The sequence below is a fragment of the Pseudorca crassidens genome, chromosome 15 (genome assembly GCF_039906515.1).
Source record: "Pseudorca crassidens isolate mPseCra1 chromosome 15, mPseCra1.hap1, whole genome shotgun sequence".
NCBI classification, from domain to species: domain Eukaryota; kingdom Metazoa; phylum Chordata; class Mammalia; order Artiodactyla; family Delphinidae; genus Pseudorca; species Pseudorca crassidens.
This window is the reverse complement of record NC_090310.1, coordinates 79043617-79058634: the sequence shown is the minus strand read 5'-3', so window position 1 is coordinate 79058634 and position 15018 is coordinate 79043617. Positions and strand designations below refer to the sequence as shown.

Below are 15018 nucleotides of genomic sequence, written 5' to 3'. Positions count from 1 at the left end.
ATGTCAGTCATTCTGTCTTCATCAAGATGGAAGAGAAAACAAAGAAAGAGAATGAAAAAGATCTCTACCTTGTGAAGAGCCCTACCTATCATGTCTGAGAAATGTGTGCCTCCCAACAGCCAACATTATTCATATGCCCGTTGGACATGATTTTCAGAAAAAGGACCATTTATGTTTATTGTACAGGTTGACGGGATATGATTTATTGTACACATGACTGATTCTGTTTCCTCCTTCAGCATCCCAGTGACTGCATCCCTCCCACCACTTGAGTGGCCACTCTCCCACCAGTCAGGCTCCTATGAGCTGAGGATCGAGGTGCAGCCCAAGCCACATCACCGAGCTCACTACGAGACAGAAGGCAGCCGAGGGGCTGTCAAAGCTCCGACCGGCGGCCACCCTGTGGTTCAGGTATGGCCTTGAGTTCTCTTCCTTTTGCGTCCTCATTTATCACCGGGTGATTTACTTCTGCTGAGCTACTGCTTGGTGCTTTTTAGGTTGAGGTATGTGTCTTAGCCTCCTTTTCCTCTGAGGGATGGGATATTTGAGACTGAGTATCAGAAGCTAATCCAGCTACTCAAAAGCCATAGACAAAAGTCTTACTGAGCTGGATAAGGATAGAAATGATATTCATGCTCAAGCTTCTTCTTTCTTCTCTTTCTGATTGAGAGACCACTAGAGTTTTGCAGAGGTTTTTGTACTGAAGGTTTCTGAAGCCATCATTTTGTGTTTAAATTTCAGATGAGAGTCCATTGAGGAAAATCAATATATTGAAAAGTGGGGAAAAGTTAAAACTACACAGAGTCAAATACCTAAAATAACTATTATTAGCATGTTGATATATTTCCTGTTGCCTTTTTTTCTATTCATGAACGTGGCAATGTCTATCACTGTACATTTGTATACTTGATGTTATAGTAGTTTGTACTTTGATTTTTTTTCACTTTACATTATACTCTGAGCATTTCCTCCTGGTTTTTCCTTAATCATTATCTTTTTTTTTTGCGGTACGCAGGCCTCTCACTGTTGAGGCCTCTCCCGTTGCGGAGCACAGGCTCCGGACACGCAGGCTCAGCGGCCATGGCTCACGGGCCCAGCCGCTCCGCGGCACGTGGGATCTTCCCGGACCAGGGCACGAACCCGTGTCCCCTGCATCGGCAGGCAGACTCTAAACCACTGCGCCACCAGGGAAACCCAATCATTATCTTTTATGTCTGTGGCTTTTGATTTAACCTCAGATTTTTGTTTTCAAAATAAGTAGAGAACTGTTTTTTTCCTCCAAAATATTGAGTTGAAATATTCTTGATTGTATAGTCTAGTTAACCAGGCACTGCTGACTGGTGGCCACCAACCAACTCAATTACCCAGCCCTTTAATACATTTAAATTAATTTAACTCTTTTAAATTTGCCTTAAAGTAAAAGTATTCTTTGATAAGAATCTGATGGTGCATCAAAACCCTTTAGGGTAGTTGTTAAAAACGCAGCTTCTTGAGCGTCCCCTGAAACTCCATGACATAAGAACAATTCAGACAAAAAACAAACCTGCAAACCCCTAACCCTAAAATCTGCACAGGTAGCTTTGAGTGTATATACCTGGTTAAGGACTTTAATGATCATATTAGGAACTTACAAATCCCGGCAGTTGCTTTTTCTAAATCTAACATCACAGCCTTTTGGGGATTTTGTTTCCATTCGTTGCTTCTTTTCATTTGCCACCAGTCACATTTTACTGTTTCTTTGCACGTCTAGTAATTGTTGACTCCGTACTGACATTGTGATGATGATATGTACTGGACATTGTAGGGACTCTTGATTTTGTTATCTTCCTCTAAAGGTAGTTCAGTTACTGGCTGATCACATTGACCTTTTATAGGCTTGATTTTACCCTTTGTTAAGGTAGACCTGTGGAAAGCCTGAGGTGTTCCCCATGCCCTTCAGGTTCATGGGGTTAGCCATCAAATTCCTTCTTTTGTGGATATAGTTGAGGCTAGGTTTTAGACCATGTTAGGGCAGGTCTAAAGTGGCCCTTACTCTAAGGCATGACCTTACTCTTAAGGCCTAGTCTTTTTGGATGCTTCGTGGGGAGGTCACTCCTCTCTGGTGGGCTGGAATTCCAATACTCCAGGCCTGCTCAACCTCTAGTCTCTCTGTTTCCCTTTTTACCCCATAGCTGCCTCTCTCTGGTAAACTCTGCACATTCTTTCCCTGTGCTTACACAGCCCAGCCCTTGGCCAAGGACTTGGGGAGCTCCCCTAGCACCTTCCTCCTCTCCGATGCTTTACCCACAGATCCTAGCTGCTTCTCCAGCCTGGGACTCTGAACTCTGTCTCCCCAACTGAGCAGGCCCACTGTGTTCTGCTTGAACTCCACTCCCTGCACGTGGGAGGGAAACTGTCTCCAGGCAGAGAGCTGCAGTGAACGTGGGCTCACCCTCTATGTTTCCTTTCTCTCATGGACCACAGTCTTAAGCTGCCTGCTGTCTAGTGCCTGAAAGCAATTGACTTATCAACTTTTGTCCTATTTGATAGTTGTTTAGGGTGGTAGGGCTGGTCTGGTACTATTTACTCATGCTTGAACACTGATTTTTGGAAAAGAAAGTCTTCATATCATTATCGATCAAGGCTTATCTGCTCTAGGATGGGAACCTCTTGGCCTGGAGGTGGTGGTAGTGTGTGCTGGAGTCAAAGCCTTTGGTTGTCACAGAGAGAGAAACTCATTCAGAGCAGATTAGAAAAAGGGGATTATAGGGAGAGGCTACTGGGGTAACATATCATCGGGTCAGGAGATTCGGCTCAAGAAGAACCTGGACTCATGGTCATGAGTCCGAGGTTTATTTCTTTGCTCAGTCAATCCATTCAACAAGCGGGTTCGTTCTGCAAGTATTTGTTGACCACCTGCCTTTGGCCATATACTGTGCTCGATGCTGAGATACAGTGAAGACTGAAAGAGAAGCGGTGGTTAGCTTCTCTATGGAGCTCATGATCTCGGGGGTATAAAGTTATTGACTAAATAATCATGCACCCGATAAAATTACAAATTGTGGCAAGTGGCAGGAAGGAAACATGCATGAGGCTCTAGGCGTGTGAAATGGAGGAGGCAGTGTAGAGGGGGGAGGATTTCCCTGGTAAGATTTCCTTGAAGAAGAGACTTGGGCGGAGGATGATGCCTAGAGGGAACGGTATGTGCAAATGCTTAGAGGCAGAAGGAAGCAAACTGTGTCAGCGGACCTTGAGGAAGCCAGTGGAACCAGACCGTGAAGGGCCAGAGGGAGAGAGGAGGGGGCCCGAGCGGGCAGGGCCTGAGTAGCCATGGGGGCGAGTTTGGCTTTTACCCTGAGATGGGAAAAGCAGGAAAGAAACGAGGAGAAGCTTCAGGAGGCTCTGTCCATGGTGTCTGTCCTTTCGGGGCTATGTGGTATCTTTGTTCTCTGATTATTCAACAAACGTTGGTTGAGCACTGCTATGTACCAGGCATGGTTCTAGATTCTGGGATGTGGTATGAACGAACCAGCCAGAAACCCTCACCGTCATGAACTTGCAGTTCAGCAAGATGATGCTAATAATAGTTAACACTTAGTGAGCATTTACCACATGTCAGACCCTATTCCAAGTGCCGTCTGTGTTAACTTATTTAATCCTCAAAAAAGCCCCAAGAAGCAGTTACAGTAGGTCAAGGAGATGTCAGGGAACTTGTTCAAGATCATAGCTCTTGAATGGTGGACTCAGGATTTGGATTCAGGTGTCTGGCTTTGCCTGTTATACAACTTTCCTCGTCTTCCACATCACTCTGCAGACCAGCTTTCCCTGCCGCCTCATTCTCACCAGGCAGGGAAGTCCTGGTGGAGAAATGCCCACCAGGCCCTCCTGCCTATCACTTTTCTATGCGGTCCCTGTTCTAGCCCCTCACCAGCTCGTTGGAGCCCAAGTCCGGACCCTCAGGGAGATTCTAATTGGCCCTGGGCGGGGCGAAGGGTGCCACCCTCTGGTCCAGTTAGCTTGGCCAGAGAGGTCAGGGCATGTGCAGTGCAAGGCTCTGCTCACCCATTCATCAGGGGCTGGGGCCGTGGAAAGTTCCAGAGAAGGGAATGGGCTGGACGTGCAGTTCCGAGGATGCCCACTGCACTGTGCTTGATGTGATGTTCACGCCCCTTCTTCCAACAGCTCCCCAGGATCCGCCCCTCTTCTTGTTCGTAACTTTGAAAACTCAACGTATGACTTAAAAATCTGTAGCCATATCCTCAAAAGACACAAAGTCTTTAAAAAAAATCATTTGAATAGATTGGGTTCTCTTCGAAACGAGAGGTGCCAGCCCCTGATTTTTAACATAGGAAGTCAGTTTTTTAAAAACTTCTTTGAAAAACGAAGAGAAGAGGGAACTTTAAGAAGACAAGGGCTCTTAACCTTTAAGTAGGTGCGAAAACCCCTTTCGAAATCTGGAGGGTTGCCCTTTCATTCCCAGAAGAGCAGCGAAGCCCTGTGTTGTACCTTGCCTAGATGCTTCTGCTGGTTTCTTTCTTGATCTCTGTCTCTCTCCTTATCTCTCCATCTGTTTCTATTTCTGTACTGTACCATGGCTCACTTTTCCCCTCTCGATGATTCGTCCTCACCTTTCTCTTTTTTATTTGCCACACTATAAAACTTCACTTTTTTTTTTGCATGCCAAGTGGTTTTATGCTCCTCTTTATATGAAAATAAAATGAGTACATGACCATTTCATTCTCTTTCTTTACATGTAAAATTTCATATCTTAAGCATATGCCGTGTTCAGCTGTTTTTCTTTCTTTTTGCTTTCCTGTCTCTTGAATGTCACTTGATCTTGGAAGAAAGTTTGTTCCAAACCTTAAATGCTTTTCAGATCTCATGACTCATTCATTCGGTGAACATTTTCTCAAGGGCTTGCTGTGTGCCAGGTGCTGTGCTAGGCGCCAGTAATGTAATGATGGGTGAGATGGACACAGTCCCTGCCCTGATGTAGTTCAAGGGGCACTGGATATGCCAAGTAGACCAGGATGGTTGGTGTGACCGTTGCTGAGATGTGGGCGTGTCAGGGAGGCCAGACGAGGGCCATCTGGGATGACATCTGGACTCCAAGGTAGAAAGTGACAGCTGATGAGGAGTTCATCTGTTGGATTCACAGCTTGGGGCGGGAGGTGGTGGTAAGTGCTTTGACAAAACAAACCACGTCAGGAAAGTACTACTTGGTCGACCTGCTTTAGAGAGGATCCCTCTGAGGAGGTGACTTACCAACTGGGGCCTGGAGCAGATGATTGAGCCAGCAAAGAAAGGAATGTTGCCCTTCCTCTGTCTGTCTCTGTCTCTTTTGGTGGTGGTGGGAGAGCGTTCCATGCACAAGGCACGGCACACACGGAGGTCCTGAGGCAGGGAAGAACTTGGTGTGTCTGTGGAGCTGAAGGAGGGCCAGTGTCACTTGAGTTTAGCTTGGAGGGTGATGGTTGGCAGGACTCATAAGCCAAGATGAGGAACTTGGGTTTTATTTCAGGTCAAGGGGAAGGGAGTGCTGAGTTTTGAGCAGAGGAGGAAGATGATTCCAATTTAATATTTTTGGGACCACTTGGGCTTCCCTCTAAGGAGTGGGCTTCTCTATGGGAGGAAGCAGGGAGGGGAATTTAATAGGCTGTGGCAGTGCCGGCTGGAAGGTCAAGGCGGTGAGGACTGGAGGGTGGCATTGGGAGAGGAGGGGATGGATTCCAAGGTGTGAGCTTCGGGACTTGGTGCTGGCTTAGGTGTGGGGGTGTGAAGGAGCGCCTGGGCAGAGGGTGTTGTCATATGCCACGTGGGAAGACCTGGGGAGGCAGTCATTTTCCTAGGGGAAGATTACGAGTTCAGTTTGGGGTGAGGGAATTAGGAAGGGCTTGTGGGGCGTCCAAGCAATGACGGCAAGTAGGCAGTTGGGTATATGAGTCTGGAGCTCAGAAGCAGAGTCCTAGACTTTCTAATGCTCAGGCCATCACTACAGGGCTTAGTGCATATCCACTTGTAAGGATTTATTTCCCATACCCTCAAGAACAAGCTGCATCTCTCTAGAAGCAGTGGACTAAGGAGAGAACCAAAGAAGTGATTGCAGAAACAAGATTACAAACTGAGCGCTCGTGGGAGCCAGACGACGGAAGGAAATGACTGCCTTGGCCAGGCAGGGAGCAATAGGGAGTGGTGGGGAGTAGGGCACAGCACAGTATGTACCTTATCTGAAGGAGGCAGCTGGTACTCAGCGCCCCTTGGTTATGCCATGTGGGAACCAAAGTTGCCAGGTTTCACAGTTTTTATTAAGGGGAGCTAGGAACCTGAATTTTGCTGTGAAATTTCTGATTTTTATATTTTGGCTACTAAATCAAAGTTTGAGTTAGATTTAGCTCAAGGCAAATATCCTCAAGTTCATAGCCTCTGGGGGTTAATAAGGACTGTGCTACGTTAAGGGTTATCAGTAGAAAGGGAGGTAGGAGAGAGGCTACGTTTATACGATTTCTAAGAATTGTTCAGTTAGGGAAGGAGCTCGGTTCGCAGCCAGACCCTGGACATTTCTCCTATAAAGCTCTAAATCCCGTGGGACTAGAGCAAGCTTATGGTTTTTTCTGAGGAGCCTGGGAATCTTAGTTCTTTGACGTGACTTTGACCTGTAGGGATCAGAGAAAGGGAACCACTTGATTCACCTTGAAAGAGCCACGTGCCTTTTGGTGGAACCCTGCCATCATTTCCTCGTTCTGTGTCAGGACAGGAAGCAGTGGTCCTTTGGTGGACAGAACTGCCATTCAAAGGCAGCTTTGCAAGGTTGGGCTTTAAGCGTTTCCGTAGCTCTTCAGCTTATGGGATCTCATAATACCCCAGCTGAGAGTTGCCTGTATAATGCCACTGTCATTTAATCCTTTCCCTGGCTGCTTCCAGACCCTTTAACCATAATCCTGCATAGAAATTCCCGGTAGAGGACACTTCATTATTTTCCTCATCCATCTTTGTGCCGGGGCTTTCAATAAACGTTATTCTTACCACTCTCTGGGACGTGTTTGCAACTGGCAGAAGGATTGGAAAGCCATCCTTTTCGTTATAAAGTAGTCAAAATCTAAGATTGTTTAACCACAGCACACACCTCCAAAGACAATACTCCTGATTCTTTCAAACAGATGTTCAGACATATGGCGAAAACATGGGCAGTTCCTTTAGGAGAAATTCCTTGCAGATGCAGAAACCTGATCTCGATTTCATCCTGGGGAACAGTAATGAGCTTCGCAGAGAGAAGAGTGGGGGGCCGGCGCGCACCTGTCCAGGGTACCGCCTTCCCATCCTGGAGGAGGCTAGTAAAGTCTCCGAGCTTTCATCTCGTAAAACAGATTACGGGACAGTGATTTTCATCCTGTTGGATTTTGGCGTTTGTACTCTCTGCGACTCACTTTAAATTATATCTAAGACAGGGGAGAAAGAAGCCAGATGGGGTTTCCTCCTGACCAGGCGAAACTGGAGTCGTGACGGGGAGCCGCGCTTCCCTGGCGTTGGCTGGGCGTGTTGGCTTCCACTGACTAATAAAACTTTGTGCTCGGTGAGCCTGGCTCCGTGAAACAGGTCTTGCAGATGCTACTTTGTCTTGATCACGGCTGCTGCGTTTGCTTAGAACTACAGAGGTTCGATGAGACCTTCTGCAGAAGGAAAGGAGAAGAGTGAAACAGTGATCCCCAAGCTTCAGGGGGGGGCACGTGTTCTGAGGTCATCGGGGGTGCATTCTGCTCATTCATTCGTTTGTTCGAATTATTCACCCAGCGCCTCCTAGGTGCTCGGCACTCTTCCAGGTGCTGGGAATGCAGCCGTGAACAAAGCAGACAGAAATTCCTGCCCCCGTGGCGCTGACGTTCTGGCTGCAGTGAGATAAACAATAAATCTAATAAATAGGGAAGTTCAGTAGTACTGGACAGTTGGAAGGTGATAAGTACTATGGGAAGGGCTGCCAGGGCGAGGGGAATTGGGTGTGGTCAGTTAGGCCTTCCTGAGAAGGTAGCATTGGGACCAAGGAGGAGCTGAAGGACTAAAAGGTCCGGGTTTCTGGGGATGAGTGCTCACGGCGGCCTGGACAGCCAGGGCCACCCTGGGTGTGGTCTGGGAGCAGAGAGGGGGCCTGCGTGGGAAGGGCAGGCTGAGTCAGGGCAGAGGAGGAGGGGCTGCAGGCCCAGAGGAAAGAGGATGGGCGCGCTTGGGCCTTGGACTCGCAGGGAGGTGGGAGCCAGGAAGAGCGGGTCTGACCTAGGTTTCAGCAGGATCCCTCTGGCTGCCTTACAGATGAGGACAGGCCGTCGGGGGGCTGGGGGAAGGAGCACGGAGATGGGCTAGGAGCTGCTGCGGTGGTCCAGGCGAGACAGGACTGCGGCTGGACCAGGACTGGGGAGTGGAGGGCATGAGAAATGGTGGGACTCTGGGTATATTCTGAAAGTCAAGCAAACTGGATTTTTTGAGAGGTCAGTTATGGGCGGGAGGCACGTGGGTGGTTGTAGTCTTGGGGGAGGCCGGAGTGCCCAGGGTTGAGCAGCCCTGCCCGTCACACTGAGACGCTCCTGTTTTCAGAGGGAAGACATCTAGGGCTGGCTTGACCCAGCCTTTTCCTTTAAAGGTGAGGATGGGGTGGGGAGGGGATGCTGAGGCTGACCCAGCCTCACTACGGAGGAGGACCCAGCCTCACTACGCTCTCTTTGTCTATGCCAGTCTCTTGATGATAACACTGGCCGTTAATTAAAACATCTTTTAAAAGAGTACAGTCCAGGGCTTCCCTGGTGGCGCAGTGGCTGAGAGTCCGCCTGCCAGTGCAGGGGACACGGGTTCATGCCTCTGTCTGGGAAGATCCCACATGCCGCGGAGCGGCTGGGCCCGTGAGCCATGGCCGCTGAACCTGCGCATCTGGAGCCTGTGCTCCGCAACGGGAGAGGCCACAGCAGTGAGAGGCCCGCGTACCGGAAAAAAAAAAAAAGAATACAGTCCAAACCAAGTGCATCTGTGGGCCAGATGTAGCCCTGGCGTGTGACCTTGGCTGAGGCTGGAGTGGTCATGGAGGCCTTGTAAAAGCGTGGAGACGGGTGCTGGCCTCCAGGGGTGAGCCAGGTGCCGAAGAGAGGGTGTCTGGGGGGGTGGAGCCTGCACAGGTACAGGTGTGGAGGGATGAGGAAGTGCAGGGTTGGATGGTGCCGTGTGCTAACACATCTGCGTGTCAGAAACACACCGAGGGAAGCAAGAGGTGCTTTCAGCTCACATGAGAATATAAATGATCATGAATGAGTGTCAAACATTGCCCCCCGCTGCCCCCAGTGTAAGCAGAAAACAGAAAATTTCCAGAATCTTGAAGGAATAATTGTTCCAAAAAGAGAGATTAAGTCTGAGCCTTCAGTGTGTCTGGCAACCAGTGGGAACATAGAGAGGAAACTTCATTTGTTCTATAAACAAATTTTTGGCCAGGCACTGTGATGTAACAATGACACAGGCACACTTACCCAGCATCTACCATGTACTTTCCTTAGAGTGACCTACTTAATCTTTGCAGCGATGCTATGGAGTGCAGGTGGTAGAATTACTCTCATTTTACAGACAAGGAAATTGGGACACAGAGAGGTTAAGCAACTTGGCTGATGTCACCCAGCTGGTGAGCGGTGGCTTTGATTCGGACATAGGAGGTTTAAAGCCAGAGCCCACACTGAACCATCAATCTGTGCCGCCTTTTGGTAGCAGAAAGAGCAGGTTGTTTGGAGCAAGGCCGTCCTAGCATTCATTAGCTTTGGCACTCTGGGTAACTGGCTGGCCTGCAGTTTCTTCACTTAGAAAAGAGTAAAGACCTACATCTTTCAGATTTTTTGTTTTGTTTTGTTAAGAGTTGTTAGGATTCTAAGCAAAAGTGCCCCGTGTGATCTTGGGTACAAAGTAGGCTTTTTTTTTTTTTTTTAAGATTTTTTGTTGTTGTTGATGTGGACTATTTATTTATTTATTTATTTTTTTGATGTGGACTATTTTTAAAGTCTTTATTGAATTTGTTACAATATTGCTTCTGTTTTACGTTTTGGTTTTTTTGGCCCCATGGCATGCGGGATCTTAGCTCCCCAACCAGGGATCGAACCCACAACCCCTGCATTGGAAGGCGAAGTCTTAACCACCGGACCACCAGAGAAGTCCCACAAAGTGGTCTTTTAATCTGCTGATGTTCTTTGGTTGGGAGGGAAAGATTGACATGGATCTGGGGTATTTTAAGCTCTGATAGCCCACGATTAGGTCCTGGTGCCTGTTCAGGTTTTTTCTGGTTGAGTTAACCACATCTGAGACTAACTTAGGGTACTTCATTTACACATTGAGAGTTGTTTATTTACACATCGTTTGTTATATACGTGATACTAGTTCATCCTTGCAACCACTCAGTGAGTGGGTGCTATTATTCCCCTTGTACAGATGGATAAAGAGGCAGGGGGGAAGCTAATGTCACTTACCTAAAGTCAGGCGGCCAGTAAGCACTGGAGCCCTGACTTTGGCTTTTAGCTTCTGGCTTCTCATCTTTCCAGGCACCTATTCAGTCGTCCATCACCTGCTCCCAGCCGGCTCTGCCTCAAGCCCCAGCACAGAGGGCTCCAGCTGGGGCGTAACATGAGGGTAAGATGGGACAGGGCTCCTCTGTAGCATCTTCGGGCAGCACCCGGCTGGTGGTGTGATTTGAGCCCTGGACCCAGCGCTGGGCATCCAGGTCCGATCATGGCCTTCACTTTCTTCACTGAGGGACCCCGGGAGAAACAAAGACTGTCTCTGGTCCTGTTGAGACAGGAGGCATCTGCTAGAGGTGGATTGTAAGTACCTGCTAGCTCCAACATGGCCCGGGAGAGAGGGGATGCTCTCACACGGGCCCTGTTCCCTCTGTGAGAGCAGCAGAGCCGTTCTCTGGATCCTGGGAGAGAGCGTGGAGGTAAAAGCTGCTTGTTCTGAGCTTCCTGGAAAACTGTGGGCTGACTCTGCCCATAATTGCATCTGTTTATCGAGCGCTTACTATGTGACAAGCACGTCACATGGACTGGCTCAGGCAGGCTTGCTGCCCCTGCTCTGTGAATGGGGCTCAGAGGTGTCGAGTGCCTTCCCCGGGGAGCACGTGGTCACTAGTGACCCTGACCAAGCTTCCCCTGTGTGCCAGTTGCAGGAGGTCATGGTGCTATTATTAACCCCATTTACAGATGAGGAAACTGAGGCTTAAGGTCACACCACTCAGCAGAGGGGACAATTCCTAGGGTCTTTGTAAAGATAAAAGACTTAAGACGGGGAAGTGCTTAGAACAGGGCCTGGCTTGCACCAAGCACTCCATGTACGCGCGTTGTCACTCTTTCTTGTTATTGTTTATTTTCCTCCGCACCATCCTGTTAGGATAAAAAAAGGGAGCCTTTGTTCTCACGTGGAAGTTTGGATTTCATGCTGTCATCCCAGAGCTGGGATGGACGTGAGCTAGATAATGATGATAGGATGATACGAGTGCCCATAATTTACTGACACGTGCCCTGGATGAGGTCAGAGGACTCGCTCAGGGTCATGTAGCCCACACGTGGTGGAGCTGAATTTAAAAGCACAGCTGTCAGCCTCCTTGGCCAAACTGTTTCCCCTGCTGTGTATGGTCCTCAGGCCCACTGCCTAGGGGTGGCTGATTCTGAACATTCTGACACAGGTTTGAAAAAGTTTGTGTGGATGTATATGTGTATATATATATATAATATATATATATACACACACACACAGACTTGCATATATAGATTATATATATATATTAACATACATATATATGTAAATATACACATGCATATATATAGACACTATATATGTGTATCTGTGCATAAGATACATATATATGTAAATTTTATTCAGTTATTTTTCTTGTCTTAGTATGTATTCATTGTTTAAAAAATACAGAAAAATATAAGAAACCAAACAGCTCCCTTTGTCACCTGGAGAGAACTAGTGTCATTGCTTCAGCGTTTTCCTTTCAGTCTTTTCCTCATGCTTGCACACTTAAGCTCGTCGTACCCAGCTCCTGCCCCCCCTTCCTTAGTTGAGTCTGTATCAGGTTATTTTCCTGACATTAGGGGGAAAGTAGCATTTACCAAGCTCCAAGTAAGGTTGGGAATTGCATTATGTGCCTTCCATGTATAAATGGATATAATACTATCTTGATTTCCAGGCAATACTTGGAGGCACAGAGAAGTTTAGTAACTTACCCAAGGTCACACAGGAAGTGGGTGAGCCATGAATTGACCTGGAGCATCTAGCTCCAAAGCCTGCACACTTAACTAGTTCGGCCACAAAGAAGAAGTAGAAATCTTTGATGATCCTAAGATAATTTTCCAGGTTGTGCCTAGGGGCTTCTGTTGTTGCTTAGGTATTTTGAAAAATTCAGGAAATAAATGTAGTCTATTTGAGCATCAAAGCAAATTCTTCCCTTGTCAGGGTGCTCAGGCTCATGTCGTCCATTGCTGTCTCCCTGCTCCCCTCTCCTCCACCTGCCTTCCTTCTCTCCCAGGGTTTGGCCACAGCAGCCAGCAGGCCCCTCCCAGGTGCAGAACAATAGCCGGCCTGCGGGGCTGTGCGACCTGGTGGGGGGCATGGACTGTGTGCCTCTGAGGACACTCCCGAGCATGTCCTGGTATGAGGCCTGGAGCCTAAGAGCCCAGGGAGGCCAGTGTAGCCTGCACTTGGGCTCTGGGACCTCAGCATCTCCAGAGGGTTTGGCTCCCAAATGCAAACCATGATCCCACCTGTGCTGAGCTGGTCATGGGACCTACCTGGCCATCCTTGTCCTTCAGCCTGAGTTGTTCTTATCACACTAGTGGTGTGACCTTGAACCAGGATCTTCTGACCTCCTGGGGCCTCAAGGTCCCCCACGGCAAATTGTACAGAAAGTTACTTCTCTTTTAGGATCTAGGAGACGAGCATGTGTGTAAAAGACAGTGCTAAGTGCAGGCTGCTCTGGTTTCTTTTATAGTTTAACTTTGGGGAAGGAAGTGCATTCACATGATGCAGAATTTGAAAGATACAAGAGATGCACAGGGCAAGACCAGCCTCCCTCCTCATACCCCAGCGGCCACCTCCTCTCCCTGAGGCCCTAGTGTCACCAGTTCCTTGAGGGTTTGTGTCTGTCCTTGTGGTTGGATGCGTTGTTGTCATCGCCATCATCGTGGGCATCGTCTTGGGCAGGATGCCCTGCACGTTTAGAATTCCCTGTAAATGGTCAAAGCAGTTATCACTGTGGAGCTTAAAAAGGCATCACGTTGTGATTTTCCAAATAGAAAGTGAAGCTGAGTTGATCTTCTTGGCATCATTTATTTAACCAAATTGACCTCTCCCCTTGAAACTTAGGTTTCTGTTAAAGGAATCCCATCTTCCTAATTTGACGTTTATTATAAAACTGTAAATACTGATCTAATGAATACAATGTTTGGAACCTGCCTCAAGTAAATGTTTGTTAAGCCTTGGCTTTACCTGACTCCGGGCGTAATGATGTAAAATAATCCATCAGCATACACTGGCTGTATCCCCCGCCTATGCCTGTATCCTTTCTCTCTCCATCAGAAAATGATACATTGAAGATAAAAGCAATGGATGGTATCAGCAAGGGCAGGATGCCATGGTTACAAAGTAGCAAGAAGAGTGTGGAGTAGGATTGAGTGGTTTTCTGCTTATCTCTTATTTATTCAACAAATACTGATTGTGCTTCCACCACATGCCAGGCCCTGTGCTGGGTGCTCCCCACTCACTTTGGTCCACAGGCTAGCAGCACAGACCTCCCCTGGGGGCTCGTTCAAAATGCAGAATCCCAGGCTTCACAGTCTGCCAAGTCAGAATCTGCCTTTTACAAGATGCCTTGTTGATTTGTGTGCCTGTTGGAGTCTGGAGCACATTATTCTAGGACAGAGGTCAACAAACTATGCCATCCAAGTCCGGCCCACCACCTGCCTTTCTAAATAAAGTTTTATTGGAACAAAGCCACGCCATTTATTTACGTATTGTCGGTGGCTGCCTTGGTGCTACGTTGGCAGAGTTGAGTCCTTGCGACAGACACTATGTGGCCTGCAAAGCCTAAAATGTTTACTGTCTTGTCCATTGTGGGAAAAGTTTGCTGACTGGAGACGGAGATAGAATAGTGAACAGAACAGACAAAATCCCATGTTCTCACGGAGATGGTGTTCCGGTGGAGGGAGATATACAACAAACCAGTAAACCTAGTGTTGGTAAAGAGCCATAAGAAGAAAAATAAGGCAGGATGGGAGGATGGAAGATGATTGTGAGGTGGTGAGGACGCCATTTAGGGAAGAACTTTCTGAAGAGATGACATTTAACCAGAATTTTGAGTGCAGTGAGAGAGTAAGCTGTATCACTGTCTTGAGGGAGAGTGCCGTAGGAGAGGGAATAGCTAATGCAAAGGCACTGAGGCGGGAGCTTTCCTGGTGTCCATTTTGGACATCAGTTCAGAGGTGGGTTCTGATTAGGAGTTAGGTATTGACAGTGAACATGTTTTTTTTTTCTCACATGACCTTTGCTGTGGCATTTCAGTGCCTTTTATATGACCATGGAATGTAGACAGAGGTCCTCAACTCGCAGCCCAGGGAAGTCTTCTGTGTGTCATTGGGTACAGTTGCACAGACAGTGCACTGCACAAGAGCACTGCATCTCATGAGGGCACCATTCACATTTGTATATTTATCAAGACAGTGTTCTGACACATGCCTTCTAAGGGTGTAGAGGAAGAGGTGTCTTCTCCTAATTTGTACAAAAGTGCCAGGCATCTTAGCAGTGGCCCTGGTGGTATAATTCTTAAAAAGAGAAAAAAATCTGAGTGTGAATGTCTTCAGGTTAGGGACATTCGTCTGTCTGCACTGGTTGCTCAGTTCATTTACATTACCCTGCCCTTTAAGCCATTTGAATTTAACTCTTGATGGCAAGAAGGGCATTTCTGCTAGTCTAAAAGACATCCCTACTCAATTATTTTCTTTCTCGCAGATGGGGTTCTTGTTGTTTTCT

The 15018-nt window shown here is 47.7% G+C and overlaps 1 protein-coding gene across 7 annotated transcripts in view; it reads left to right on the top strand.

Moving 5' to 3' along the window:
- The window catches only part of NFATC2 (nuclear factor of activated T cells 2), a 187654-nt gene that overhangs the window by 65922 nt on the left and 106714 nt on the right, over nucleotides 1–15018 (top strand). For all 7 annotated transcript variants that reach the window (XM_067708473.1, XM_067708470.1, XM_067708472.1 and 4 more), the window contains exon 3: nucleotides 240–411. In XM_067708473.1, the coding sequence (XP_067564574.1) occupies nucleotides 240–411 (172 nt within the window). The remainder of the gene's footprint in view (nucleotides 1–239; nucleotides 412–15018) is intronic.